A 26987-nucleotide genomic window follows, 5' to 3' on the forward strand; every position below is an offset into this window, starting at 1 on the left:
ATGACCGGTAAGGGGATCTTAACCCTTGACTTGGTGTTGTCAGCACCACGCTCAGCCCGTGAGCGAACCGGCCATCCCTATGTGGGATCCGAACCCAGGGCCTTGGTGTTATCAGCACCACACTCTCCCGAGTGAGCCACGGGCTGGCCCTGTAATTTTTTTTTTTTAATAGTGGCTTTTTGAGAATCATAAGAGTTCTCCAGAGTCTTTTTTTCCTTCAAAATAAACAAAAATGCTTACTCCAGATAGAAAATTCCTTCATCAGGGAATCTAAAGTGTCCTGCAGAGCAAGGTTCTGGTGAATTTTCTCATTAGTATCTCTAGAGATCTAAGATCTCTTTTTTTCCTTGAAGTTGTAGCTTTTGAAAGAGAATAGAATGTCACATAGTAAGTTTTATCCCATTAAAATAAGCACAAAAATAGAAAAACAAGAAAAGTATCAAAACAGAAAATAGTTTGAGTTCTTTGTAGTTTACTGTATGTTACAAGAAATGCAGACCAGGTATCCCTGTGTCAAAAGTACTGAGTACAGTACAGTTTCTCTCTAACAGAGTTTAAAGTGGGTTATATTTCTGAAGGAAGTTCTCTGATTTTCACCAAAGTGTGATTTCATTACTGTTATGGTTTTTTTTCTCCTCTGCTAATAAGGGCTGTTAAAACGCAAATAAAATCCCTCTTGAAAATCTCATCATTGCCCACTAATGGATCACACATGGAACATATTGGTTTGGTAGAAACGTTGCAGAATTGATTCCTGAGAGGAGCTTGGGATCTGCTCCATGTAGGGATTTTTTTTTTTTTTTTCATACCTTGATTTAGTTAGGGTCCTCATTCCCCTCTTTTACTTTTATCCAGCCTATCTTCCTCATCCCCTGAGGTCCCTGATATTGCCCTAGCTTTTCAGCTTTTAATCTTAAGAGAAAATTTCTGTAATTGTAAAATATTATATTTTATTTAAAGTTCTCCACCAAGTGCTTAAATGGAGACATAGTCACAGTATTTCCCAGGGAGATGCTTAGATTGAGATTTAAATTCCCTGAAAAATAGAAGAAAGTGCTTTGCAAACTTCACAAGTCACCATGAGTGCGATTGTCTCTTCAAACATGCAGTGAAACTGATTAAGAAACAGTAGAGCATGAAAGAGCAAATATCCAGTAGAGAGGAAACCTACAACTTGAGTTTTAGGTATTAGGAACCAGAATCAGATAAAGATTTATCTTTTGATACTAAAAAGTCTTTTAAAAAATAAAAGTTTAGGGCCGGCTTGTGGCTGACTTGGGAGAGTGTGTTGCTGATAACACTAAGGCCAAAGGTTTGGATCCCTATATAGGGATGGCTGGTTAGCTCACTTGGGAGAGCATGGTGCTGACAACACCAAGTCAAGGGTTAAGATCACCTTACCGGTCATCTTAAAAATAAATAAATAAATAAAAGTTTGCATTAGTTTTGAGTGGGTTGGGTAATTGCTGTTTATGCTTTGTGGTTCTTTAATTTATGTCTCTAGAATGAATGATGAATAGTTGTGTTCTCACTTTCAGGGCCTCTGGGGATCCTGGCAAAAAGAAACAGCACATTTGCCACATCCAAGGCTGTGGCAAAGTATATGGCAAGACCTCACACCTACGGGCACACTTGCGCTGGCATACAGGCGAGAGGCCATTCATGTGTACCTGGTCATACTGTGGGAAACGCTTCACACGTTCAGATGAGCTACAGAGGCACAAACGCACACACACAGGTGAGCAAGAGCCTAGGGAAAAGAGAAATAGTAAGAGACCAGAATGGAGAGACACAAAATATACCTGTGAAATAACTAATTTCTGAGCACGTTACATTTGAAACTGAATTATGTGGGTCACAAATGGAATTGGACTTAATCTGGAAAACTTTTAAGAAGGAAGAAACTAGATTTTGTGCGAGATTTTGAAGGAGGAGCATTGTGCTCATTACTCTTTTTGGTCTCTGTACTGCTTACTCTTCTACGGAGTTCTGCCTTTTTAATAAGTAATCCACAACTTTTATCTATTTTTCTTCCCTTAAAGAGGAAAAGATACTTGCCAGATTTTTCCTGTTCTTACCACCTTTTATGACTGCCCTTATTGTACATATAGTTTAAAGGCAGTGAATTAGGCAAGAAGGTACCCCCACTTCTTGACATGTCAGCTTCTTATCTTCTTTCTCTTCCTTTACTTAGGTGAGAAGAAATTTGCCTGCCCTGAGTGTCCTAAGCGCTTCATGAGGAGTGACCACCTGTCAAAACATATCAAGACCCACCAGAATAAGAAGGGAGGCCCAGGTGTAGCCCTGAGTGTGGGCACTTTGCCCCTGGACAGTGGGGCAGGCTCAGAAGGCAGTGGTGCTGCCACCCCTTCAGCCCTTATTACCACCAATATGGTAGCCATGGAGGCCATCTGTCCAGAGGGTATTGCCCGTCTTGCCAACAGTGGCATCAACGTCATGCAGGTGGCAGATCTGCAGTCCATTAATATCAGTGGCAATGGCTTCTGAAATCAGGCACCCAGGGCCAGAGACATGTGGGCCATACCCGTCAACCCTGGGATGCAAGGTAGCATGGGTCCAAGAGACATGTGAGAGAGAGAGAGCCAAGAGGCATTAAAATGCAGGGTGGTGGGAAGAATTGGGGGAGGAATACAAGAGAAGAGATGGGGTCCTGGCATCCGCTTATATCATCAGTGCCTCCTTGAAGGTGGGAAACATTAGTGAAAATTATGTTGGTGCCACCCTTTGTGAGCATTTGTTTGATCGCAGTATCTTCTTATACTTCTTACCCCAGTCTCCCCTTCCTGTGCTTCCCTTCTCAGCTCTCCCATGATGGATCCCCCCCCCCCTTTCCTAAAGCCATCATGCCTTGATAAATATATATGATCATTGAAATACTTTTTAACAAAAAACAGATTCTATATTATATATATATATTAAAAAATATATGGAGAGATGCATTCATAGGGGTTGGCTGGGAGGAGGAAGGAGACCATTCTGTGACCAAAATACGTTGGTCATTTTTTTTTTATATTGCCTTATTTTCCTATGGCTGAGCCTTGTTGTGACACATCAGGCTTTTCAATAGATGTTGTGGCTTCCCACCAGATTAAGCATTCATATGCTCTGCTTTTAGTTTATATATACATACATAATATTTTTCCTTTCGTAATTTTGTCTTTTTATTTGGGATCAGCTTTTTGCACTCCTTTCCTGACTCAATCCTTTCTATCTCCCCTTTTCTCACCTGATTACTTCTTGTAAGGACCTTAGTCCCAGCAGCAGAATGGAAAAACCTTGAAGCCCAGGCTGATACTTGAGGTAGCTGTGGAGGGAGTGTTCAAAATTCTACTGACGCAGGCACCTTCTTGGTGCTGGAGAGTCAAAGGCATCTCCCTTCATTAGCTGCTCTAAGATTTGAGAATCAGAAGTCTTTCTATGTAATTGTGCAGAAGACCCTTTGAAGGTGATAATCTGGGATCAGTTTGTATAATCTGCCAAAAAATGGTCAAATAATAGATAGGGGCTTTCAGTAGGAAAAAAAGATGTGCTCAGAAGAGGAAGTGACTCATAGTATTTAGGTTCAGAAGTTAGTGGGGTATTTGGACTTTGGTACCACTGTCTTCCAAGGTAGCTCTAAGCTTTCATATGTGGGCTTCTGAGTTCACATTCTGAAAGGAATTACACTTCCTCTTTTGAACATCCTAGTAGGTTCTTTCCTGTTAAAGAGCATCAGCCAGTGTGAATCTTTTCTGGGTTTCCATTCTGCAGAATTTCAGCATGTACTAATATGTAGACAGTGGTTCTTATCTTTTCCCTTAACTCTTCCTTGTATGTACTTGGGTGGTTCCTAAGGGAAAAGGAAGCACACGATCATGGGAATGATAGCCCAGAACAAAAAGAAATCTTGTCTTACCACTGTGGTTTATAGGAGAGATTGGGAGAAATCATCCTGCTTTCTCCACGGCCTGATTCCGGAAGAGGCTGATCCAAAAATTATAGCGGCAGGGAACTCTTAGTGCGTTTGGCACTGAGATTTATATGCAACCAGAATTGTCCTCAAGGCCCAGCCATTAAAGCATTGTCTCTCTTGACCTTCTGGTATCTTGTTAGAGAGCTTTTCACTGTGAGGAAGTGTGGAAATGGCTGTGTGTATGTGTGTAATCTGTTAGGTTGGGGATAGGTTTTCTGTTAGCCAATATAAAAAGAGACCTGCAATAAAAAATTACCCTAATCTGATAGAAAGTGAAATGTTTGTGTATGACTGTGTGCGTGAATGTGTGTCCGTGCCTCTATATCTACATACAGATGAGAAATTATATTTGAAATTGTTGAAAAATAAATTCAGATCAAAATGCCTTTCAGGCCCATTACCTAGAAATTTATCTTGAAACCTGGGTATGTTTGTGAGGTCATTTCTCTGCTTAGGCAAAATCAGTTGTAATTATGAATGGGGGATATTCTATTGCACTTTTTAAAGAAGAAACTATTTTTATGTTTGAAAGTGAAACCAACATCCAGATCTATAGCAAAGTCCTTGTTCTTTTCATAAGTCTTTTTTACCATGGCTACAAATAGAAGATGCTATGATTCTATTATATATTTTATATAAAATCCATTCAAATTAGGTTTTGGGTAAGTTTGTGGTGGTGTTTAACCTGAAATACAATAACTGTTAATAGTAAAGAATAGTTCACTCCATTTGGTGTTTTCTCTGCAGACTCAATACTGTTTTCAACACTCAGGAACTATTGTAAGGAACTTTTCCCTAATCAAATTTTATTAATGCTGATGTGAAAGTCATCCATGCCCGACTACTATCAAACCATTTATTCCCACTGAAAGGCAGAACTCAGAACCTGTTATTTTATGTCTCTAATCATGTACTTTGGCATCTTTTGGAGGAAAGGGTCAAGATAACTCACTGGAGTACGCAGTATTTTGCTAGAGCATTTCAAGGAATGGAATCTTCTCCAGTATGAAATTATTAGATGTGAACTAGTTTAATGATGCTGAGGGCTACAAGCTTTTAGAAAGTTATTTGATGATGTTTCTGTCTTTTATAGAAAGCTCCTGGTTTACTCTAACCCCCTTTATTAGCATTACCATGAGTGAATTTATATCCAGTTCTTTCTACTTGTTCTATTTCCTTCTTACCAAGTAAGCTCCAGATCCAGTCTCTTGTTTGGCGCCCAGACAAGGGCAGCTTCTGCATTTGCCTCCCAGCAGCAGTGATCCACTCAGTCTTTTCCACAGGAAGTTAAGAGCCTACATTCCTTGAGTCAGGAGCTCATTATGAAAATCCCCTTTCCCTGAACTTTTGGCCAGCAAAAATTAATGTAACTGATATGCATGTTGATTCTGAAATTTTTTTCATGAGTTTTTTAAAATTTATCTTTTTTTTTTTTTGGTCCTTTTTGAGACCGGCCGCACCTTGCTCAGCCAGTGAGCACTGTGAGCGCACTGGTCATCCCCATATAGGATCCGAACCCTGCGCTCCCAGCGCCGCACTCTCCCAAGTGCGCCACGGGCTCGGCCCTAAATTTATCTTTTAAATGACCAAACCTTGCATGGCTGGAGATGCCCAGTGGAGTGGTGATATTAAAGCACTCATTCCTTCGTCCTTTCAGGTTGCCTATTCGCGTTCATCTGCTTACTATTTGACTGCCTCACTTTTTAACCCACGCTATCTTCTTCCAGGACTTCCCAGCTGGCAATCTGTGGGTGCTATGCTGAATACAATTTAATGGATATTTCTCAGCCTGGTTTAGAATACATTGAACCTTTGATCCCAGAAAATATAGACTGAAATATGGGGTAAAGATTATGATTAGGGGGGTGTTGGAGACAAAAGCTGTAAATTACTATGGCTGATTTATTTCTACTATATACATATATATTTTTTTTGCTTTTGTATATCCTATATAGGAAACTAAGCATTGTATTTTTTTAACAAATCTGAGAGCACTATGAACTGCAGGTATTTGACTTTCAGAATATATTTTGTATTGTTAATATCTTCACATTGTGTGAATACTGGAAGCTGGAGATCTTTGCTAGGACGCAATAAATTCATATACTTTTTGAGGGGTTCTCCTGGGGGTGCTAATCAGGCCCCTGTTTTGCTTTGGGTGGGTGGAGCCCTGGTGCTACTTAAAGTTTTCATTCAGTTGCAAGTACCCTGATGCCTTTTGGACCTTGGATCAGGTCAAAAGAGTTTTGGAGATCAGATACCAAGGGAATGAGGACATTCAAGCTGCCTCAAGCGATGGGCCCTTTGCATAGCTCTCCTTCCCCCTAGCCAAAGCTGGGTAGCCTCTTGGGATTGGGAGGAGGAATGTGAAATCTCAGAGTTTCATCTCCCTTAGAAGAGAGACAGTAATTTATCTACAGGGATGAAAGGTGGCAGCAATAGCTTTGGTGAAAGGGAGGAGGATATGGCATTTCTCCAACCCCGGAAAACATTGCTTTTGAAAATTGCTGATAAAATACAGCAGATTATTACTCTTGTTTGGGAGACTGTGCTCTCTCTGATGCCTCTCTTGGCTCTACTCCGGGGGTACAGACCTCTTTTAGGAGGATGAGCGGACCAGCTTTGAGGTTGCCCTGTTTCTTTTCTTTGTCTGCTTTCCCTAAACACCAGCCCCCAGGAAGACATTGAACAGCCTTAAGCTTAAATTCCTACTCCCTTTTCCAGATTTGTCTCGATTGCCTTAGATTGAAGGCATGGAAAGGAAAAGAAGGGGAGTCCCTGGTGTCATTCCTTCTGTAGATCTTCTCCACTCTGACTTTTCCAATCCCAAAAAGATTTTCTCCACAGTGTTCATTTGAGAGAAAGGAGTTATTTTGTCCTATTTTGCCCTTCCTTGTTATCAAACAGCCCCACTCTTGTCTGTGCTGAGGGAGTAGAGGTGTGGTGATCTGTCTCTCAACTCCCCTAAATCCCAGCTCAATATTAGAAAAAAAGCATAACAAGTGGGGTTAGGCTGGGGCTGCAGGTAGTGAGGACTTTGTTGATACCTCTCCTGGGGTGTGTGTTTTCCTATAACTCACCTTCAGGAATTAACACTGTGCCTTCTCCACAGGGGAATGGGCTTTGTCTACCCAGCCCTCCACTTTCCCAACAACTGCTCTTAACAGTGTGGACAAGAACAGTTCTTCATATTTCTGATCATCCCGTTCTCCTGTTGACATCCCGTAGCTCTTACTTAGTGTCTAGGGCACAAAGACTTTAGGGAAAATATGCTATTGACCTTCTACACACACCAATGGCAGCTGCCCCAGGGCCTGCTTCCTCTTCCCAAGTCTGTCATCCTCTGGGGTGGGGGGCAGGGGTGGTGCTCCAATCTCTGGTGCCTGAAACATGTTAATTTCTTAACACTGGCAATAACCAGTCTCCATACCACTGTTGCCTTTCTAAACTTCTTAATAATCTCATGCTGTGTTTGTTGTTGGTTCCAATCCAATTATCACCAGGGCTGTGTGGGTAAATACTTTTAAATGCTCTCTCATTTTGCTCCCCCCCACACACACACACACTTTTGCGTATGTATGATGCTAATCTCTTGTCTTTCAGTTTCTTCCTGCTCCATTTTTATTTTCCTTTCTTGTCTCCCCCTACCTTTTGTCTCTGGGTGTCTTCGGGCTTTTTTTTTTTTTTTTTTTTTTTTTTTTTTTATCACCAGGGCTGTGTGGGTAAATACTTTTAAATGCTCTCTCATTTTGCTCCCCCCCACACACACACACACTTTTGCGTATGTATGATGCTAATCTCTTGTCTTTCAGTTTCTTCCTGCTCCATTTTTATTTTCCTTTCTTGTCTCCCCCTACCTTTTGTCTCTGGGTGTCTTCGGGTTTTTTTTTTTTTTTTTCTTTTTTTTTTTTTTCGCCTTTTGTACAAAGATTAGTTTCAATGTAGTCTGTAGCTCCTTTGTAAACCAATTAAAAAAGTTTTTTTAATAAAAAAGCCATGTCTCTGTTGTATTGAGGGGATTGGGAAGGGGAGAATATGGTTATAACTTCATACTCTGAATCCAGCAAAGGTATCCAGCTACACTATGTTGTGCTCAGCTACATTTTAATCAGTGCAGTTGCCCTACACTTAACTCCTAGGTAAACAGTTTCATGATCAGATCAGTGTGCACAACTACATAGAAATGTGGAGGACCAAGAGGAACAACGGCAGCTCCAATTTTTGTTTGTCTTTTAATAAGCTTTTTATTTTGAAATAATTTTAAATTAACAGAAAAGTTGCAAAGATAGTAGTTTCTATATAACCCTTACCAATTTTCCCTGTTGTTAACATATTACCGTTGTACATTGTCAAACTAAGAAACAGACATTGGTGGTTTGATCTCAAGCTAAGCGGAGCTGGGCCTGATTAATACTTGGATGGCAAACTGCCTGCGTAGGCTTTGAGAAAAAAACTGACACTAGTACATTATATTAGCTAAACTTCAGACTGTGAGTTTCACCAGTTTTTCCATTGATGTCCATTCCAGGGTACACATTGCATTTACTTGTTATGTCTCCCCACTCTCCTCCTTGATAGTTTTTCAGTCTTTCCTTGTTTTTTATGAACTTGACAGACTTTGGGAATTGGTCAGATATCCTGTAGAATATCCCCCAATCTGGGTTTGTCTGATGTTTTGCTCATTGTTAGATTTAGCTTATGGGTTTTTGGAAAGAATACCACAGAGGTGAAGTGGCCTTCTCATCACATCCTATCGGGGTATATGATAGCCCCATAACATCACCAACGATAATTTTTATCATTTGGCTAGGTTAGTGTTTATCAGGTTTCTTCACTGTAAAGTTACTATTTTTCTTTTTTCCTATTCTTTGGAATTGAATCAGTAAGTCTAGCCCACCCTCAACGGGGTTGGTGGGAATTAAGCTTTACCTCCTAGAGGGGATAGTATCTACATCTGTTATTTGGAATTCTTCTATAAGGAAGTTTTGTCTCCTCCCCCATTTATTTGTTAGTCCATCATTTATATTAGGTTGTATTCATGCATATTTAATTTGTAATTAAGTTATCCAATACTACAATATTTTGTTGCTCAAATTTTCCCAGCTTTGGCCATTAGGAGCTCTTTCAGTTAGCTCCTGTATCCCTTTGATATATTCACATCCTTTGGTTTTTTTAAGCATTTCCTTGCTTTCTGACATAAAAGATGCTTCAGGCTTATCTTCTATCTTCCCTGCCCCAGCCCAAGGTCAGCCATTTTTCTAAGGAGACTTGGTTCCTTTTTTTAGAGAATGGTATTTAGAAACCAAAATCTGGCCCAAACATATTTTACATTTAGTTAATACCAGCCTACATCTAACATTAAGTCTGGACTGTGGCCCCTTCTGAAATTGAAGCTATTCTGACAGTGTTCTCAGTTTTCCATCAGGTTATGGTTTCACGTCCTTCCTTCACTAAGAAATCTTCTCTTTGGTCAGTTGTTACTATGCTTGCTAGCATTCTCAATTATTTTGCTCATTTGACTCCCTGTGTCTGCTTTGCAATCACTCAGCCATGATTAAACTCAGCCATTTGATTTTCTTACACAGCCATTAGCAATATAACATTTTAATATTTTACTTTATTGGAGGTGTTTTTTGTTTTGGGGTGTTTGGTTTTAGTTTTTGCAGACTTAAGCCCTTAAAAGTTCTGTCATCTGTTCATTCAATAAATATTTATTGAGTCTTTACTATGTACTCTGAGTACTAAGGTTAAGGATAAAGAGTTGAGACAATCTCTGCTACCAAGGACTTCATAATTTGGTGAATAAGGCAGATAACCATTTATTGCTAGTTTCCCAATCCTGACCTCATTTTCAGCAGATGATTTGCTTCTTAGTTCATGGAGAAAATGGAGGAATAAATTGTCCTCAAACTTCCTCTCCTCTTCATATAAACATCTATATTTTCACCTATTTACCCCTTTCTCTCTTCCTAGGAGAGAAATATTATTTTTCCTTTGTGAGGCCGACCCTTTCACTTACACTCTTAGCCTGTTACTTTGACTTCTTTTTGTTCTTTGTTTCACAGTTATTTTCTCTTTTTATCTTCACTCTCTCTCTTATTCCCTCTTGTCAGCCTATAAGTATATTCAAGTCTCTCTGCTTTTCCCATTTTGAAAAACCTCTGCTTTCTCTTCAGGTTATTGATCTAGTTCCTTCTATTTCCAGTTAGTGAATGTAGTTTACACTCATTTTACTTTTCCTTTATTTGCTCCTCAGGCCACTTTGTTCAGCACCCATCATTTACCAAAATTTTTCTCATTAACATCAGAGACCTGGTTGCCAGTGATCTTTCATTTCCAGTGATCTGTCATTAGCCTCTTAGACCTCTCTGCTACAATGTGCTACTATTGACCACCACATCTTACAGCTTTCTTCCCATAGAGTGTGGCAGATACTTTCCTGGTTCCTCAACCTCTCTGATCATTCCTTTTAGTCTCCTTCATAGCCACTTCTTCCTCTTGGTATTCCTTGTCTTGTGTCCTTTCCTTACTCTACCTTTCTCCCTCTTAAACAAGTCCTATCCATTTTTTAGCTATTATGTACATGTTGATGACTTCCAAATCTTGAGCCCTATCTTTTCTCTTGACCTGGAAGCTTGCTTGCTGGACATTTTCATTTGGATGTCCTACAGAGAAATTCAACATGTTAGAAGGTAAACTAATCCTTTGTGTTCCACATCTCCCTTAATAATATTACTTACCCTTTGGTCACTCATAGTTGAAACCTCAAAGTCATCTTTTAGTTCTCCCTTTCACCTAACAACATTCATTTGATTACCAATCTGGTCAGTATTACCTATATATTGTATCTCCAATTATCCTCTATATCAGTACTCACTTTGGTTATTGTTTAGGTCTCGTAACTGATCTCCCTGAGCCCGAGACATCCATCTTCCACATTGCCGCTAGGCCTCTGCTTAAAATTCTTTACTTTTAGGAAAAGTCTAAGCTCCTTGATATAAAATTGAAAACCTGGTCCCAATCTTATCACTAGGGTGATTTTCTGCTTCATATCTCATACTACTTTCTCCTCACGTCACCCCCAACACACATGCTTTGCGTTTACATCTATGTGCCTTTACTCTTGCTATTCCCTTTGCTTAGAACAACTCTCCTCTTATTGTGTTAATCTCTGAGATGATTTAAATATCCATTTCTCTGTGAAAACCATTTTTCCCTTGTCTCCTGTGCCCTAGGCAGAATTATCTTGCTGCTTGTATAGCTCCTCGGTCATACCTCTATTATGAAACAGTTTTCTGGTTGCTTGTTGATAAATTTGCCTGCCTTTCTAGACTATGAGTTCCTGAAGGGCAGGAATCACACTTCTATTTTTGTAGGCCCAGCAACTAGTGAAATACTCTTTTAGACTGGGACCGGTTATTTGCTTCATTGAATGAATAAACAATACACTTTAGCCCTGTAGTCAGTGGAATCAAGGGTAAGTTACTGGGCCACTGCTGACTTTGAATCAGGGGCCACTAATGATGATCTTTGTGTATGCGGAATCCAGTAAGTCTTTACTTCCATGCTTGGGTCCTTTTTCAGTACCTTCCTAATCCCTTAGCTCTCAGATTCTAACCCTTTCTATCACTATCTTAGCTCTAAAACCTAACTGCCCAGAGGAGGTATAGTTCCCATAATCCTGCTGGGATGTTTCTTATCTTTGACAGGAGTAGTTATCCAAGGCTTTGCCTTTCTATCTGGTCTTTACTCTGCTTCCACTCTGGAGGAGATGGTCTCCTAAAATACTCCAGATACTAGAAGCTATATGACTTTCAACTACCCCCCCCGCCCAACCCACAGACTTATCTGATCTAGGAGTTGGTGAAGAAAGATAGCTGGAACTAAGTACAACTTTCCACCTCATTGTCAGGGCCTTGCAGACTCCCAGAAGGGCCCATGGAAGGGTGGGCAGCTGTCTCTAACCCTGGTGGTTCCTCCATCTGCTGTTTCACAATTACTTGAGCTTTTACTTTCTCCTCCTGCAGACTCCCCAGGAGTCCCTTTCTCCCCAGGAGAAAGGCCCCAGAATCAGTCAGTACTCAGACCCTCATCTCAAGTCTAAGCCAGATCATTCAAGAAAGGGTTTTCAGGCAGCCACTAGGGGGGCAGAAAGCTAGGAAAATAGGAAACTGGTCTCCTATGATTCTTAATTCTCATGGGAGCCAACTGCACCTAGGTGTGAAAATGATTACCTGTTACTGTTCTTTTTTTTTTTTCTTTTTTTTTAAAATAAAGATCCGACCCCGTGGCCTTGGTGTTATCAGCACCACATTCTCCCGAGTGAGCCATGGGCTGGCCCTTACTGTTGTTTCTTACTCTGGGGAAGAGACTCCTTCTGTCTCTATCGCAGCATAAGCCATATAGGCCTCTTCTTCCATCTCCATGCTGGCGTTTCCTCTACACACCCTGTACCCTCCCTTCACATTTCATAGTCCCCGCAGCTTAATACATACAGGAGGTGTACTATGTATATATTAATCATCAGAAGAGGTGCTTTAGGGGCTGGCCCGGTGGCGCACTGCGATAGTGCGCCGCTTGAGAAGCGCAGCAGCGCTCCTGCCGAGGGTTCGGATCCCACATACAGACCGGTTCCCGCTCACTGGCTGAGTGAGGCGCAGGAGGAATGCCGAGGGTTGCAATCCCGTTGCCGGTCCCGGTCCGGTACGGGGGCAACACTGAGGGTTGCGATCCGTTGCCGGACACGGAAAAAAAAAAAAAAAAGAAGAGGTGCTTTATGCCCCCTTGCCACAGCTCAGAGTTTCTATGCTGACCTCTGGTGGTGATTGTTCGTTTATTTTTTGGCAGCTGGCTGGTACCAGGATCCCAACCCTTGACCTTGGTGTTATCAGCACCGTGCTCTCCCAAGTGAGCCACCAGCCAGCCCCAATAGTTTAAATTATACCCTCCCTTTCCAGTTAATGGCCTTCTGGCAGATAATGGTGCATAAATTTTCTCAATAATCCATATTCAAATATTGTATTAAATAGAACTTTTTTAGGGGCCAGCTCGTGGCTCACTCGGTAGAGTGCAGTGCTGATAACACCAAGGCCGCGGGTTCGGATCCCATATAGGGATGGCCGGTTCGCTCACTGGCTGAGCGCAGTGCGGTGACACCAAGCCAAGGGTTGAGATCCCCTTACCAGTCATCTTTAAAAATAAATAAATAAATAAATAAATAAATAGGGCCGAACCCGTGGCTCACTCGGGAGAGTGCCGCGCTGGGAGCGCCAAGGCTGCAGGTTCGGATCCTATATAGGGATGGCTGGTGCGCTCACTGGCTGAGCGCAGTGCGGTGACACCAAGCCAAGGGTTACGATCTCCTTACTGGTCACAAGAAAAAAAATAAAAATTAAATAGAACTTTTTATTGCTGAATTTTGTATTTGTCTTCGGGTAGCATGGTGTAATACCAAGAGTTGAGTGGAGTGACCTCGGGCAACTTACCTAAGCTCAGTTTTCTTATAAATTGGAGATAATAATAAATATATTAGAGGGAAAATTAGATGAGATGATTGTAAAATGCATAGTCCTTAAGTGCGGAGTCCCTGTAGGTTTTGATTTTGTTTCGTTTTCTTTCAACCTCTTTACTCATTAAAAAAAAAAAGTCCCCCTAGCATATATTTATTTATTTTTTATTAAAGTGAAGTAAAATACAAAAAGAAAAAAAGTCCTTTCTGTACCCTAGCACATAGTAGGTGCTCAATAAAAATTTTGTGGGGCCGGCCCGTGGCTCACTCGGGAGAGTGCGGTGCTGATAACACCAAGGCCCCGGGTTCGGATCCCATATAGGGATGGCCGGTTCGCTCACTGGCTGAGTGTGGTGCTGACAACACCAAGTCAAGGGTTAAGATCCCCTTACCGGTCATCTTTTAAAAAATAAATAAATAAATAAATAAATAAAAATAAAAATCAGTTAAACTTAGAATGAAAATAACATAAAAGAGTATATAAGCTCTGTAAGTATATATTTCTACTTCTACTTCACCAGCCTGGGATACTAACAAGGTCACATCTCACTATCAAGAAATTCTTTCATTCTTTGGAGTCCCTTCATCCATGGGTTTATCCGGTCCAGGATATCAGTCGCTGCGCTACCAGCGCTGCACTCTCCCCAGTGCGCCATGGGGCCGGCCCCTTAATGTGATTTTTTAAATTGTAAAATATACATAACAAAATTTACAATTATAAACATTTTTAATGTGATTTTTTAAATTGTAAAATATACATAACAAAATTTACAATTATAAACATTTTTAATGTGATTTTTTAAATTGTAAAATATACATAACAAAATTTACAATTATAAACATTTTTAATGTGATTTTTTAACACTTGGAGCAATTTTGTATACTTTCTGATTCTTGAGTTTAGAAAACAGGGTCAACTCTGGTATGGGCTGTGAAGGGAGCTTCACAGGGAGCTGCAGACCTGAGCCCTGAATATGTGGGTTTGAAGGGATCTTGGGCAGAGCTGAATGGCTCTAAACATTTGACTTCACTTTGGTTTCCAGCCTGAGAAGGGCCAACAGGGTCCAGCACCTTCCTCCAAGGTCAGCAAAGGGCAGAGACTTGAAGTTAGGCATCACCGAGTTCTCAGCTGGACCTCCAAGGCCCTCTCCTTCCACTACGCAGAGAAAAGAGGAGGTGGCTGAAGAGAGGATGATACAAGATTGGTTCTCTGCTCCTCCCTTTCTTTCCCTGTTTTCCACACACCCACCCTCTCCCCCACAGCAGCCTTCTCTCCCACAGAGAATGGGATGGGATAGAGGGGGGCGGAGTTGGGGAATGAGGAATCAGAAGCCCAACAGTGTCCTGTATCTGAAGGAAGCTCTGTCAGGGACAGCTGTGCTGGCTCATGCTCTCCTCCTCCTCCTGCTACCATCCTTCAGCAGGAATGCTAGGGTCTCTGGGACTTTGGGCATTGTTTCCCACAGCTGTGCAAGGTAAGTGACTACTGGGAGGGGCAGGTTCTTTTCTACCCACCCAGTGAGAGAAGAGGTACCTGAAGCAGCAGCCATCCCTTTGGAAGAGTGGTGAGTGGGCTGGGTGAGTGACAGCAAAAGGTGGAGCCATGTGTCCCCCTGGTGGGGGTCAGGTTCCAGGCTTCTGCTGATCCTTTTTCCTCCTGTGGCTTTACCATACTGACCCTGAGATGTGAAATATGTTTTGTTTATCCTTTTGGCTATTGTTTTTGCCCCTGCATTTACTCTCATCTTGACTCCTTCCCTTTCCCCACCCTGGGACTCAGCACCCCCAAACAGGCGGACCTGTGTGTTCTTTGAGGCCCCTGGAGTGCAGGGAAGCACAAAGACACTGGGGGAACTGCTAGGTGCAGGACCAGGGCCCCCCAGGGTTATCCGCTGCCTCTACAGCCACTGCTGCTTTGGGATCTGGAACCTAACCCAAGACCGGGCACAGGTGGAGATGCAAGGTGAATGGCAAAGTATATGGCAGATGATAGCTAGGGTGGGAGACAGGCACATCCTGGGGTGTGGGTGGCAGCCAGAGGGGAAGGGGAGAAATGGAATGTGTGGAGGGAAAGAAAAGTCCATGTGAGATGGAAGGGATACCTCTGATAGAAAAGGGATTTATCCTCTCTTCCAAGACTCCATTGAGGTCTCTCTTTTGTTCCCTCTTTCTCTCCTCTTCCCCTAATCCCACCCCATCAGGATGCCGAGATAGTGATGAACCAGGCTGTGAGTCCCTCCATTGTGACCCAAGCCCACGAGCCCACCCCAGCCCCGACTCCACTCTCTTCACCTGCTCCTGTGGCACTGACTTCTGCAATGCCAATTACAGCCATCTACCTCCTCCCGGAAGCCCTAGGACTCCTGACTCCCAGGGTCCCCAGGCTGCCCCAGGTAGCCACCCAGGGGTGCTGAAGCCCAGTGGGGGCTGGGGCCCAGGTTAGGATGAGATATAAAACCAGGGCCAGTTCTCACCCTGCCCCCACCCCAAGCTTTTCTCCTTCTGGCCTTGAGAAGTTGGTTGCCCTGGTGACCAGGAGATAAGAGAGCTTGTGACCAGGTTGGGGGTGGGATGAAAAACAAGCTCTCTGAGGAGGGGGAGAGCAACAGAGGGGGTTTGGGGCAGGGCTCACCAGCCTTTGTTCTTGCCTTGATGTCCAGGTGAGTCCATCTGGATGGCAGTGGTGCTGCTAGGGCTGTTGCTCCTCCTGCTGCTGCTGCTGGGCAGTATCATCTTGGGTACTAATTTGTCCCATCCCTCCCTTGTGACCCCAAGACACTGCCCCAAAGCTCTGACCTTTCTCCAGGTACCCCTGACACCCATGGTCCTGGGATCGCTATAGTCTGACCCCCATTACCTCTCACAAAGCTCCCTTCCCACAAAGTCCCCTTTCGTGTCCCCATGCCTGTACACTCTAACCCTAAGACTTCTCTGTCGCAGCCCTGCTCCAGCGAAAGGCCTACAGAGTGCGAGGGGGAACAGATCCAGAGCCAGACTCAGGCAGGGACTGGAGTGAGGAGCTGCCGGAGCTGCCCGAGCTGTGCTTTTCCCAGGTGCCTCAGGAAGGGAGGGAAAGTCTCCTCCGGGTACTCCTGGAGGCTGTGCTGGGGAGGAATCCTTGCCCTGGTACTAGCTCAGAGGTCTGCACCCAGCACAGTGTCCCCACCAGGTAATCCGGGAAGGAGGTCACGCAGTTGTGTGGGCTGGACGGCTGCAAGGCAAGCTGGTAGCTATCAAGGCCTTCCCCCCGAGGGCTGGGGCCCAGTTCCGAGCTGAGAGAGCATTATACGAGCTACCAGGCCTACAGCATGACCATATCGTCCGCTTTATCACCGCCAGCCAGGGGAGCCCTGGCCCCCTGCCCTCTGGGCCCCTACTGGTACTGGAATTGCACCCCAAGGTGAGGACCAAGGAATGCATTTGTGGGGGCGGGGGGAGAAATCAAAGCAATATATATTCACAATCTTAAACAAAGCCATTGTTAAAGAAATATCTCCAGACATAGCCCTCCAAACTCATTCATATATTCATTCAACAAATATTTATGAACTATATGTCCAGTTGTGCTAGATGCTGGGAAAAACACACATAGTCCGTGCATTTACAGATTTTATAGACTAGCAGGAGAGACAGAAATGGATCAAGTGAACACAAAAATGTGTCAAATGTCTAGTGTGCCAAGTGCTAAAAGAGGACCGTAGCACTATAGGAATAATAAGATGTGACTTGAGAGGGAGAACAATGAGCAATAAGAATGAAGAGGGACAAGTCAGCAGGGGCTAGACCCACTGGCCTTATGGGCCTGCTGAAAATTTGGGGCTTTTTTAGTTTCTGTACCACTTCCTTTATACTTTGTTCTAGGCATTGCACTAGGCAAATTTTCATAATTAGCCTTCACAAACACACTGTGAGGTAGGAATTATTATCCACATGGAGCTCAGAAAAGGAAAGTCATTTGCCCAGGATCTATGTGACTCTAGAGGCTGACTCCTCATCATTGTGTTTACCACTTTTTTTGTGTGCCTTTCCTGTTTACCGCTCCATCAGGACTGCCTTTGTCCCTCTGTCCATGTGGAAGAGCTCCCCCCAATCCACTCCTTCACCTCATTGTAGTTCAGCCTCTTCAACCTGTTTCAGTGCCCAAATGCAGTAGCCCCTCCCTGGACTTTAGCAGCACCTACAGTTCTTCCACTTCTGAAATCTTGAATTCTGGCAAGTTCCCTCTTTGACCATGTACCCCCTGACCTAGCTCAGAAATCACTGTTTTTGTTTGTTTGACTTTCTCTGACTTCCCCAGGACTAAAGAATGACTTAAGTCCTTCTTCCTTTATGCCTCGTAGCACTCAGTTCATTTTCCCATCATGGGGTTTATTGCATTCTCTGCTTATATGTTATCATTATATCTTACCTGTCCCTGAGCCATCTTGGTATCTGACCACAATTCTTGGCACACTGAAGGTGCTCAATAATTGTTGAATGAGGGAGACTCTATTGCTTCTTTCCCTACAATTCCCACTTTCTCCCCACCTGCTGCTCTACTATCCACCAGCTCTACCCATTCATGTCTATACAGGCCTGACACCTCAGGCCAGATGGCTCAAGAAGGATGCCCCTGACTAGCTTGCCCCATCTCCTCTGTTTCCATCTTTGCCCCAAGTCTTCTGAGTCAATATGAGATGGTGATTAATAATAAGTAATGCTTAGGGCCGGCCTGTGGCTCACTTGGGAGAGTGTGGTGCTGATAACACTAAGGCCACGGGTTCGGATCATTATACAGTGATGGCCGGTTAGCTCACTTGGGAGAGCGTGGTGCTGACAACACCGAGTCAAGGGTTAAGATCCCCTTACCAGTCATCTTTAACAACAACAACAATAATAATAATAATAATAATGTGACCCTTGAGTAGACTGCTTAGATTCAAGTTCCACATTTTTCTCAACAACTGATTTCAAGCAATTTTACTTAGCTCTCTCTAAAGCTCCTCATCTGTAAAATGCAGGTGATAAGAGTATTTTCCTCCCAGAGTTGACATGAAAAATATAGGAGGACTTGTGCACAAAGCCTGGACGACAGTAATACTCAGTACACTAGACCTAGAGTTACTATTTTTCATGTCAATCTAACTGATACACATTCTCACTCCTCCACTGTCTCTTGTCTTGACCTACATCTGTCAGTGTGTCTGTCTGCTGGAGAGATGGAGGGGGAAGTCTGTCAATTGATCTCTGCTCCCTGGAATGGATCTGCCACTTCCAGCTTTGTGTGCCGTTCTCTTCTCTCTGCTTTTCCCCAGGGCTCCCTCTGCCACTACTTGACCCAGCACACCAGTGACTGGGGAAGTTCCCTGCGGATGGCACTGTCCCTGGCCCAGGGCCTGGCATTTCTACATGAGGAGCGCTGGCAGGATGGTGGGTGAGCAGGGAGCGGGAAGCCAGGGGAGTCATGAGCCATACTGCTATGTTTCTGATTTTCCCTTAGCTTGGAGGGGAAGAACTGGGTCAAAAGAGAAAAGAAGATCTATGTCCCTTCAACCTTGGATTCCCCCACAGGCCAATATAAACCAGGTATTGCCCATCGAGATCTGAGCAGCCAGAATGTGCTCATTCGGGAAGATGGGTCATGTGCCATTGGAGACCTGGGCCTTGCCTTGGTACTCCCTGGCCTCATTCAGCCCCCTGCGTGGACCCCTACTCAACCCCGAGGCCCAGCTGCCATCATGGAGGTGAGTATTCTGGGTAAGGATGATGGTGGTGCTGCTGATGGAGATGCAACTTTTGCTATGGCAACAGTGCCACAGTACCCATAGCATTTGGGACATTGCTGAATCTGTAGTTGGGGGGATGTTTCATGAACCAGCACTGCAGTGAGGGTTGCCCCAGAGATGATTCTTGGCCCTTCACACCTTGCTCTCTAGGCGGGCACCCAGAGGTACATGGCGCCAGAGCTCCTGGACAAGACTCTCGACCTACAGGACTGGGGCACAGCCCTCCGGCGAGCTGATGTTTACTCTCTGGCTCTGCTCCTGTGGGAAATCCTGAGCCGCTGCCTAGATTTGAGGCCTGGTAAGGATGGGTGGAACAGTTTCTTTCCCTGGTGCTGTACCTGCCCATTCTAGGCTCACCTGTCTCCTGATCTGGCTCCCAGAAAACTCTGATCTTCTCCCCCTTGGCCTCTCTACCTGAGAGGCGCTCCAGGCCTAACTGACACCTGTCCCCTACACCTTCCCCAAGACAGCAGACCACCACCCTTCCAATTGGCTTATGAGGCAGAACTGGGCAGCACCCCTACCACCTGTGAGCTATGGGCCTTGGCAGTGGAGGAGAGGAGGCGCCCCTACATCCCATCTACCTGGTGCTGCTTTGCCACAGTAAGAAGACACAGGCTGGTGGGCTGGGGACCTGGAGAGTGGGGGCTGGGCATGGGCTTCAAGGACTTCTCTGCCAGGACCAGTACCTCTACTCCTATCTCCTCTCATCTTCCACCAATCTTGGTTCATGTTCACCTGGAACTAGGCAAACTTGTTCTGGTTCTCTTCCACCCTAAGTCTCACATAGTTCATTCCATCCACCTGAGACACACTCCTTCCTCCTGCTCAACCTTGCCCAATCTGTCCCTCTCCTCTCTACCATCAGTTAGCTCTGCTTCTCAGTCCCCTCCTCTAGGAAGCTCCCCCCCCGCCCAGCTTTTCTTCTGCCCTGAGCTCTGCCCCCAAGATGGTTCCTCTCCAGGTACAGCGAAGACCAAATTTCAATCCAATAGTTTCTTATCCTGTCTTAGATATTTGTGTTTCTTCTGTGGCCCAATAAAAGCTAGTTCTAGGTATAAAGGGTTAGAACTGTGGCCTCACAGTGAAAGTTCAGGGTCTGCACAAATAATTTCCTAGCAGGATGCCCCTGCTGTGGCCCAATAAAAGCTAGTTCTAGGTATAAAGGGTTAAAACTGTGGCCTCACAGTGAAAGTTCAGGGTCTGCACAAATAATTTCCTAGCAGGATGCCCCTTCTCCTGCTACCTGGGTTGAATTTTCCACTGCAGAAATGTCTGTTGGGTTAAATGACAGAAGCTGGGGCTGGCCTGTGGCTCACTTGGGAGAGTGTGGTGCTGATAACACCAAGGCCCTGGGTTCGGATCCCTATATAGGGATGGCCGGTTAGCTCACTTTGGAGAGCGTGGTGCTGACAGCACCAAGTCAAAGGTTAAGATCTCCTTACTGGTCATCTTTCAAAAAAAAAAATTTTTTTTTAATTAAAAAATTAAAATAAATAAATAAATAAATCACAGAGCTAGGCATTGTTTGCAGAAGACTCTGGTTACTTGAGAGGAAGGAGAGTAATTTCCCATTAGCATGGTAAGCTGTCAACCTGAATTAGCTCCTCAAGGTGGACCATATGGAAGGTACCCAGAGAGTCTGTCTCATAGGGAACAAGACTCAGAGGACTGGATTCCAGTGACCAGGAGAGAAGGGAACCTCCAGGAAGGATCAGAAATGTAGTGTTGAAAACAGGGGAGGGGCTACCAGTTATTTCAGTTGGTTAGAGTGTGGTGTTAAAACACCAAGGTCAAGGACTTGAATCCACTTACTGGCCAACCGCCCCTCTCCAAAAAAGAAAAAAAAAGAAAATGGGAATGGTGAACATTGAAGATACCTTTTAACCCTGGGGGCCAGTCAAGATTGTGGGATCAAGTCTGCCTCCCAGTCCTTCTTCCCAGGACCCCAGCGGGCTGAGGGAGCTCCTTGAGGACTGTTGGGATGCAGATCCAGAAGCACGGCTGACAGCTGAGTGTGTACAGCAGCGTCTGGCTGCCCTGGCCTATCCTCAGGAGCCCCACCCCTTCCCAGAGGGCTATCCACACAGCTGCCCACATCTCTGCCCAGAAGACTGTCCTTCAACTCCTACCCCTGCCATTCTCCCCTGTAGGCCTCAGCTAAGTGCCTCCCACTTCAGTGTTCAGGAATGCCCTTGCTCCAGGAACCCTCAACCTGCTGGCACCATTTCTCACGTGTAAATATGCAGCTTATGTGTAATCTGTGTACATACAAACATAAATATAGTGACTGTATACCTGGTCTGATTTGCCTCACCACTGCCTTTCCCACTTGCTCAATCCTTGGATCCTCCTGTGGGCATCTAGTCCATGGCAGTTCCAATGAGTGACCAGGGTTTATTGACAGGAAAGTCAATAAAGTCAGCTTCTTGACTCATATCCTTGGGCCTTCTCCTTTCCTGTAATCCTGGGTCCCTCCTGTCTCTTTTCCTTCTCCTCCACCAGCATGTATTTTTAAACAATGAGATTTCATATTGGGCACTTGGAAAAGAAGGGTAAACACAGTGAAGTCACTGCCCTGAAGGTGCTCAAAGGTCTACAACTCACATTGTTGGAGACCTGTACAGTGTCCTGCGGGTAACAGAAGAGGCTTGAGCAGAAAGGCATCACAGAGCACAGGATGCATGAGTTGGGTCTTGACTGAGTGGGAGGTTCACAGGAGCACTGAGGGCAGTAGGGTACTCCTGGCTCAGTAAGGTGTGATAACACATGGTATAGGAAGAAACTACAGGTAATCTGGGTATATGGTGGGGAGAGAGCGGAGGGGACATGGAGAACTGTAGGCAAGGCCATGTGAGCCCTGCTGAGAAGTTCTTCCTCCATGTCTTTTCTTCATGTGTGTTTTCTTTACTGGCTTTTCTTTCCCACCCAGCCATCATTAACATTGGGTACCCCTTAAGGTAAGCCCAGTTGCAGGTACCTGATTTACAGCCCTAGCACAATTTCTAACTACCCGAGCGCCCTTGGGCAAGTTACTTCCTCTTTCTAGCCTTCAGGTTTCTTTTTTGTCAAATAAGGGTGTTGGAGGCCTTCTGGCTTAACTCCAAGAGTAGTGATGGTGATGCAGGGGCGGGGGTTTGACTTCACTACAAAAGGATTGCTTCCTGATCAGTGACCAACTAGCTGTACGTTTTTTGGACAAGTTACTTAACCCTCTAAATCTCACTTTTATCATTTGTAAAAATATGAATAAAAACACCTACCTTGCTTGCAGAGTCAATTCAGGGTGAAAAGGAGAGGTGACAGATCTTGCCCAGCATCTAGGTTTAGTGAACACTTTGTAAATAGCAGCAATCATGACTGAGCATTCAGATCATCTCCAGCCCCTTTCTGGCTTGGTTGTTCTAGAGTTCTGAGATTAGCCTCTGGAGAGCCTGTATACTTTCAAGTCCTAAGACTCAACCTTCCTTCAGACCCAGATCTCCAGTTCTCTACAAAACACTATTATTTGGATAGGTAGCCACCACCTGAAACTAAGCTTATCTTTTTTATTTTTTATTTTATTTTTAACATATCTTTTTTTTATTTTGCAGCAGGCCAGTATGGGAGTCTGAACACTTGACCTTGGTATTATAACACTGTGCTCTAACCAACTGATCTAACTGGCCAGCCCTGAAACTAAACATATCCGATCCAAGCTCTTACCTCCCCCTCACCTAACACTGAAGGGCCCCAACTTTCTGTTGGTTCTAGAGGATCCCCACCATGATGGTCTTCTTGTCCTCTCCTGTGACCCAGCTTGTTTCGCCCATACCCAGTCAGTTCTCGAGTCCCACTGAGGCTGCCTGGGCAGGGTCTGCTTCTGAACACTATCCTCCTTTCCTTCCTCCTAGGCCTGGCAGTCCCCAACTACTGCAGTTACCTCTTGGCCGCCTATCCCCCCCACTCCCTATTCTAGGCTAAACACTCTGGGTAATCTTTAAACACATCTTTCATTATGTGTTGCCTTTGCTCAACAAGTCTACCTGCATTTTCCATGACAATCCTGTGAGCTGATCACCATTTACAAAGGAGAAAACCAGGTGCTCAGAGAAGTTTAGAAATGTGTCTAAGGTCACACAGATTTTAATTAACAGAGCAACGATTTTCAGCCACTAAAAATGATGTTTAGGGGGCCGGCCCGGTGGCGCACTGCTACAGTGCGCCGCTTGGGAGCGCAGCGGCGCTCCCGCCGAGGGTTCGGATCCCACATACAGACCAGTTCCCGCTCACTGGCTGAGCGAGGGGTGGGCGCAGCACTGAGGGTTGCAATCCCGTTGCCGGTCCCGGTCCGGTACGGGCGCAACACTGAGGGTTGCGGTCTGTTGCCGGACACGAAAAAAGACAAAAAGGAAAAAAAAAAAAATGATGTTTAATGGGCTGGCTGGTAGGGCTGGCCCGTGGCTCACTTCGGAGAGCGTGGTGCTAGCAACACCAAGTCAAGGATTAAAATTCCCTTACTGGTCATCTTAAAAAAAAAAGGGGGGTGGGCTGACTGGTTAGCTCAGTTGGTTAGAGCACAGTGTTGTAACACCAAGGTCAAGGGTTTGGATCCCCTCCAAGCCAGCTGCCAAAACCAAAGACAAACAAACAAAATGATGTTTATAAAAACTCCATAAATTATAGAAATGGATAATGTCATGTGAAAAGAATGTACAAACATGATGACAAGCATAAGGCTATGTTAATCAAAAATAAACCTATGATCACAAGAGAAAGAGACAAATCCCAATAAAGGGACATTTTATGAAATACCTGACCAGTACTGCTCAAAACTAGCAACGTCATGGGCCGGCCCGGTGGCACACTGCTACAGTGCGCTGCTTGAGAGTGTGGCGGCGCTCCCGCCGAGGGTTCGGATCCCACATACAGACCGGCCGCTCACTGGCTGAGCGAGGTGCAGGCGCAACACCGAGGGTTGCGATCCCGTTGCCGGTCCTGGTCCGGTACGGGCGCGACACTGAGGGTTGCGATCCGTTGCCGGTCACAAAAAAAGACAAAAAGGAAAAAAAAAAAACAAAACTAGCAAGGTCATCAAAAACAAAGAAAGTCTAAAAATCTGTCACAACCAAGAAGAACTTAAGGAGACATGATGACTAAATGTAATGTGGTATCCTGGATGAGATCCCAGAACAGAAAAAGGACACTGGGCAAAAACTAAAGAAACCTGAATAAAGTATGGAGTTTATTTAATGATCATGTATCTACATTGGTTCATTAATTGTAACAAACATATAATACTAATCTAAGATGTTTGTAATGGGGGAACTGGGTGAGGGGTACACCCATTTGTGATGGAAACTCTGTACTATTGATAGAGTTTGGATGTGTTGTTCCCCCAAAACTGATGTGGAAATCTGATCCCCAATGTGGCAATATTGGGAGCTCTCTGAGTCATGGGGGCAGATCCCTCATGAATGGATTAATGCTCTCTTTGGGGGGTAGGGGTAGTGAGAGAGTTCTTGCTTTATTAGTTCGTGCGAGAGCTAGTTGTTTATAGGATCCTGGCACCTCCCCTCTCTCTCTCTTGCTTCTTTCCTCTCGCCACCTAATTTGCTTGTACCTTCGGGCTACCTGCCACATTCCACCCTGAGTAGAAGCAGCCTGAGGCCTGTGCCAGATGCAGCTGTCCCAGAATTGTAAGCCAAATAAACCTCTGTTCTTTATGAATTACCCAGTCTCAGGTATTCTGTTATAGCAAAACTAAAACGGATTAATACAACTATCTCCACAATTTTTCTGTAAATCTAAATCAGATTGAGAGGTACTACTTTGGGAGCAATCCCCAGAGTTCTCCTTACTTGTTAAAAGTATAAAGCCTTTTCCTCCTACCCTGAAAAATAAATAAATAAACAAACAAACAAATAAACGGTCCTAAAAATTAAAGTTTATGGAAAAAACAAAAAACAGACAATGCCTATGTCCCAAACTTCAGAGAGACCATGAATACAAAGACAAAGGGAAGGTTGTGGTAAGTATTAAAGTTTTTACTTGCAGTATTTATGAATAGATCTGTTGTAATATGTTATATTGAAGGGATCACTAACATAAAAGCTACAAAAACCTAGATTATAATCTTGGCTTTCCCATCTGAGAGTTTTTAGAAAAGTTCATTTATTTAATTTTCTCAGGAAGTTGAATGAATGATTGTCTAAGTCATTTCCAACCCTATAATTCTATAATTCTGTGATAAAATATGAAAGTCCCGATTGCAAAGATTACCTCACCAAATCCAGTGTTTGCCTCTTTCCTGCAGGAAGGTTAAAATCATTCTTGTCTAATAATCATAATTCTTAATATTAATGATAATAGTGATAATAATATACATTAACATGTAGTAAGTGCTCATTATGTGATAGGTACAAGATTATTTCATCACAACAAGCTGATGAGGTAGGTACCATTGCCACCATTTTACAAATAAGGGAATTGGTTCTCCAAGAGATTAAATAACTTATTCAAGCTTACACAATAAGTGACAAAGTCAGGATTTGAATCCAAGTCTGTCTTGACTGACTCCAGGACCACCATGCTCTATTATTTTTTTTGGGGGGGGGGTTGTCTTTTTTGTGACCGGTAAGAGGATCACAACCCTTGGTGTGGTGTCACCCACACCGCGCTCAGCCAGTGAGCGCACCGGCCATTCCTATATAGGATCCAAACCCGCGGCGGGACCGTTGCTGCGCTCCCAGCGCCACACTCTCCCGAGTGCGCCACGGGGCCAGCCCACACCATGCTCTATTCTTCCTTGTCTTCTCATTCATTCATTCACTCACCCGGTTATTCATTTAAAATTTTATCCATTGATTCCCTCCTACGTATCTGGCACTGTTTGAAGTGTCAGGTGTTAATGGATATACTCCCTGCTTTCAAGAAGCTCACAGTCTAATGTAGGAAGCTGACATTAATCAAGTAATTACTAATAAATGTATAATTACAAACTGAGATATGTATGCTAAAGGTAAGGCAGGATTCTCCCATATGGTATAATAAAGAAACTTCACCTGACTAGGGTATCAAGGAGGCTTCCCTGAAGAAGTGATCCTGGAGCTGAGAGCTGATGAATGAGCAGGAGTTAACTAGGCAATGTGGAGAGGGATGGAGAAAGCACTCAAGGCTGAAGGGGCAATAAATGTGAAGAACTTCTTCAAAAAGAACCTTTCTAGAAGCTTGAAAAATGCCCATGGGCTGGAAGGGCAGAAAGTCAGGGGTGATTTGTATGAGAGGAGGCCAGAGAGGTATCAGGGCCTGACAATGCCAGGCATTGCAGGAATAAGGTTTTGAGTCTTGCTTTGTTGGTCAAGTTGGAGAAAACAGATTGCTGGTGAGAATCTAAATAAATCTCTATGGAAGGTAATTCATCAATATCTATAAAAAGTACAAATATCTAAAATGACGTATATGTAAAGTTATTTATTTAAACATTTTTTTTTTTTTTTCTTTTTGTCTTTTTTCGTGACCGGCAACGGATCACAACCCTCAGTGTCGCGCCCGTACTGGACCGGGACCGGCAACGGGATCGGAACCCTCAGTGCTGTGCCCACACCTCGCTCAGCCAGTGAGCGGGAACCGGTCTGTATGTGGGATCCGAACCCTCAGCGGGAGCACCGCCGCACTCCGAAGCGGCACACTCTCCAGTGCACCACCGGGCCGGCCCAGTATGATTACTATTCAAGTTACTAAGTATCAGAGGTAGAAATTG

The 26987-nt window shown here is 44.2% G+C and overlaps 2 protein-coding genes across 7 annotated transcripts in view; both read left to right on the forward strand.

Moving 5' to 3' along the window:
- Positions 1–4701, forward strand: part of SP1 (Sp1 transcription factor) — a 51862-nt gene extending 47161 nt beyond the window's left edge. The window contains exons 5-6 of the mRNA XM_008575673.1: positions 1539–1738; positions 2195–4701. Coding sequence (XP_008573895.1) covers positions 1539–1738; positions 2195–2508 — 514 coding nt within the window. The 3' untranslated portion in view covers positions 2509–4701. The remainder of the gene's footprint in view (positions 1–1538; positions 1739–2194) is intronic.
- Positions 4702–14567: 9866 nt separating this feature from the next.
- Positions 14568–26987, forward strand: part of AMHR2 (anti-Mullerian hormone receptor, type II) — a 15050-nt gene continuing 2630 nt past the window's right edge. The window contains exons 1-11 of one of the 6 annotated variants that reach the window (XM_008575684.1): positions 14568–14956; positions 15262–15444; positions 15683–15874; positions 16142–16219; positions 16422–16534; positions 16651–16881; positions 18776–18890; positions 19032–19204; positions 19397–19544; positions 19713–19849; positions 21191–21685. In XM_008575684.1, coding sequence (XP_008573906.1) covers positions 14869–14956; positions 15262–15444; positions 15683–15874; positions 16142–16219; positions 16422–16534; positions 16651–16881; positions 18776–18890; positions 19032–19204; positions 19397–19544; positions 19713–19849; positions 21191–21487 — 1755 coding nt within the window. In that variant the 5' untranslated portion in view covers positions 14568–14868 and the 3' untranslated portion in view covers positions 21488–21685. Of the gene's footprint in view, positions 14957–15261; positions 15445–15682; positions 15875–16141; positions 16220–16421; positions 16535–16650; positions 16882–18775; positions 18891–19031; positions 19205–19396; positions 19545–19712; positions 19850–21146; positions 21686–26987 lie in introns of those variants that run through there. The other 5 variants (XM_008575708.1, XM_008575701.1, XM_008575712.1 and 2 more) reach the window with 5 other exon arrangements.

The sequence above is a fragment of the Galeopterus variegatus genome, unplaced genomic scaffold (assembly GCF_000696425.1).
Source record: "Galeopterus variegatus unplaced genomic scaffold, G_variegatus-3.0.2 Scaffold60, whole genome shotgun sequence".
Taxonomy (NCBI): domain Eukaryota; kingdom Metazoa; phylum Chordata; class Mammalia; order Dermoptera; family Cynocephalidae; genus Galeopterus; species Galeopterus variegatus.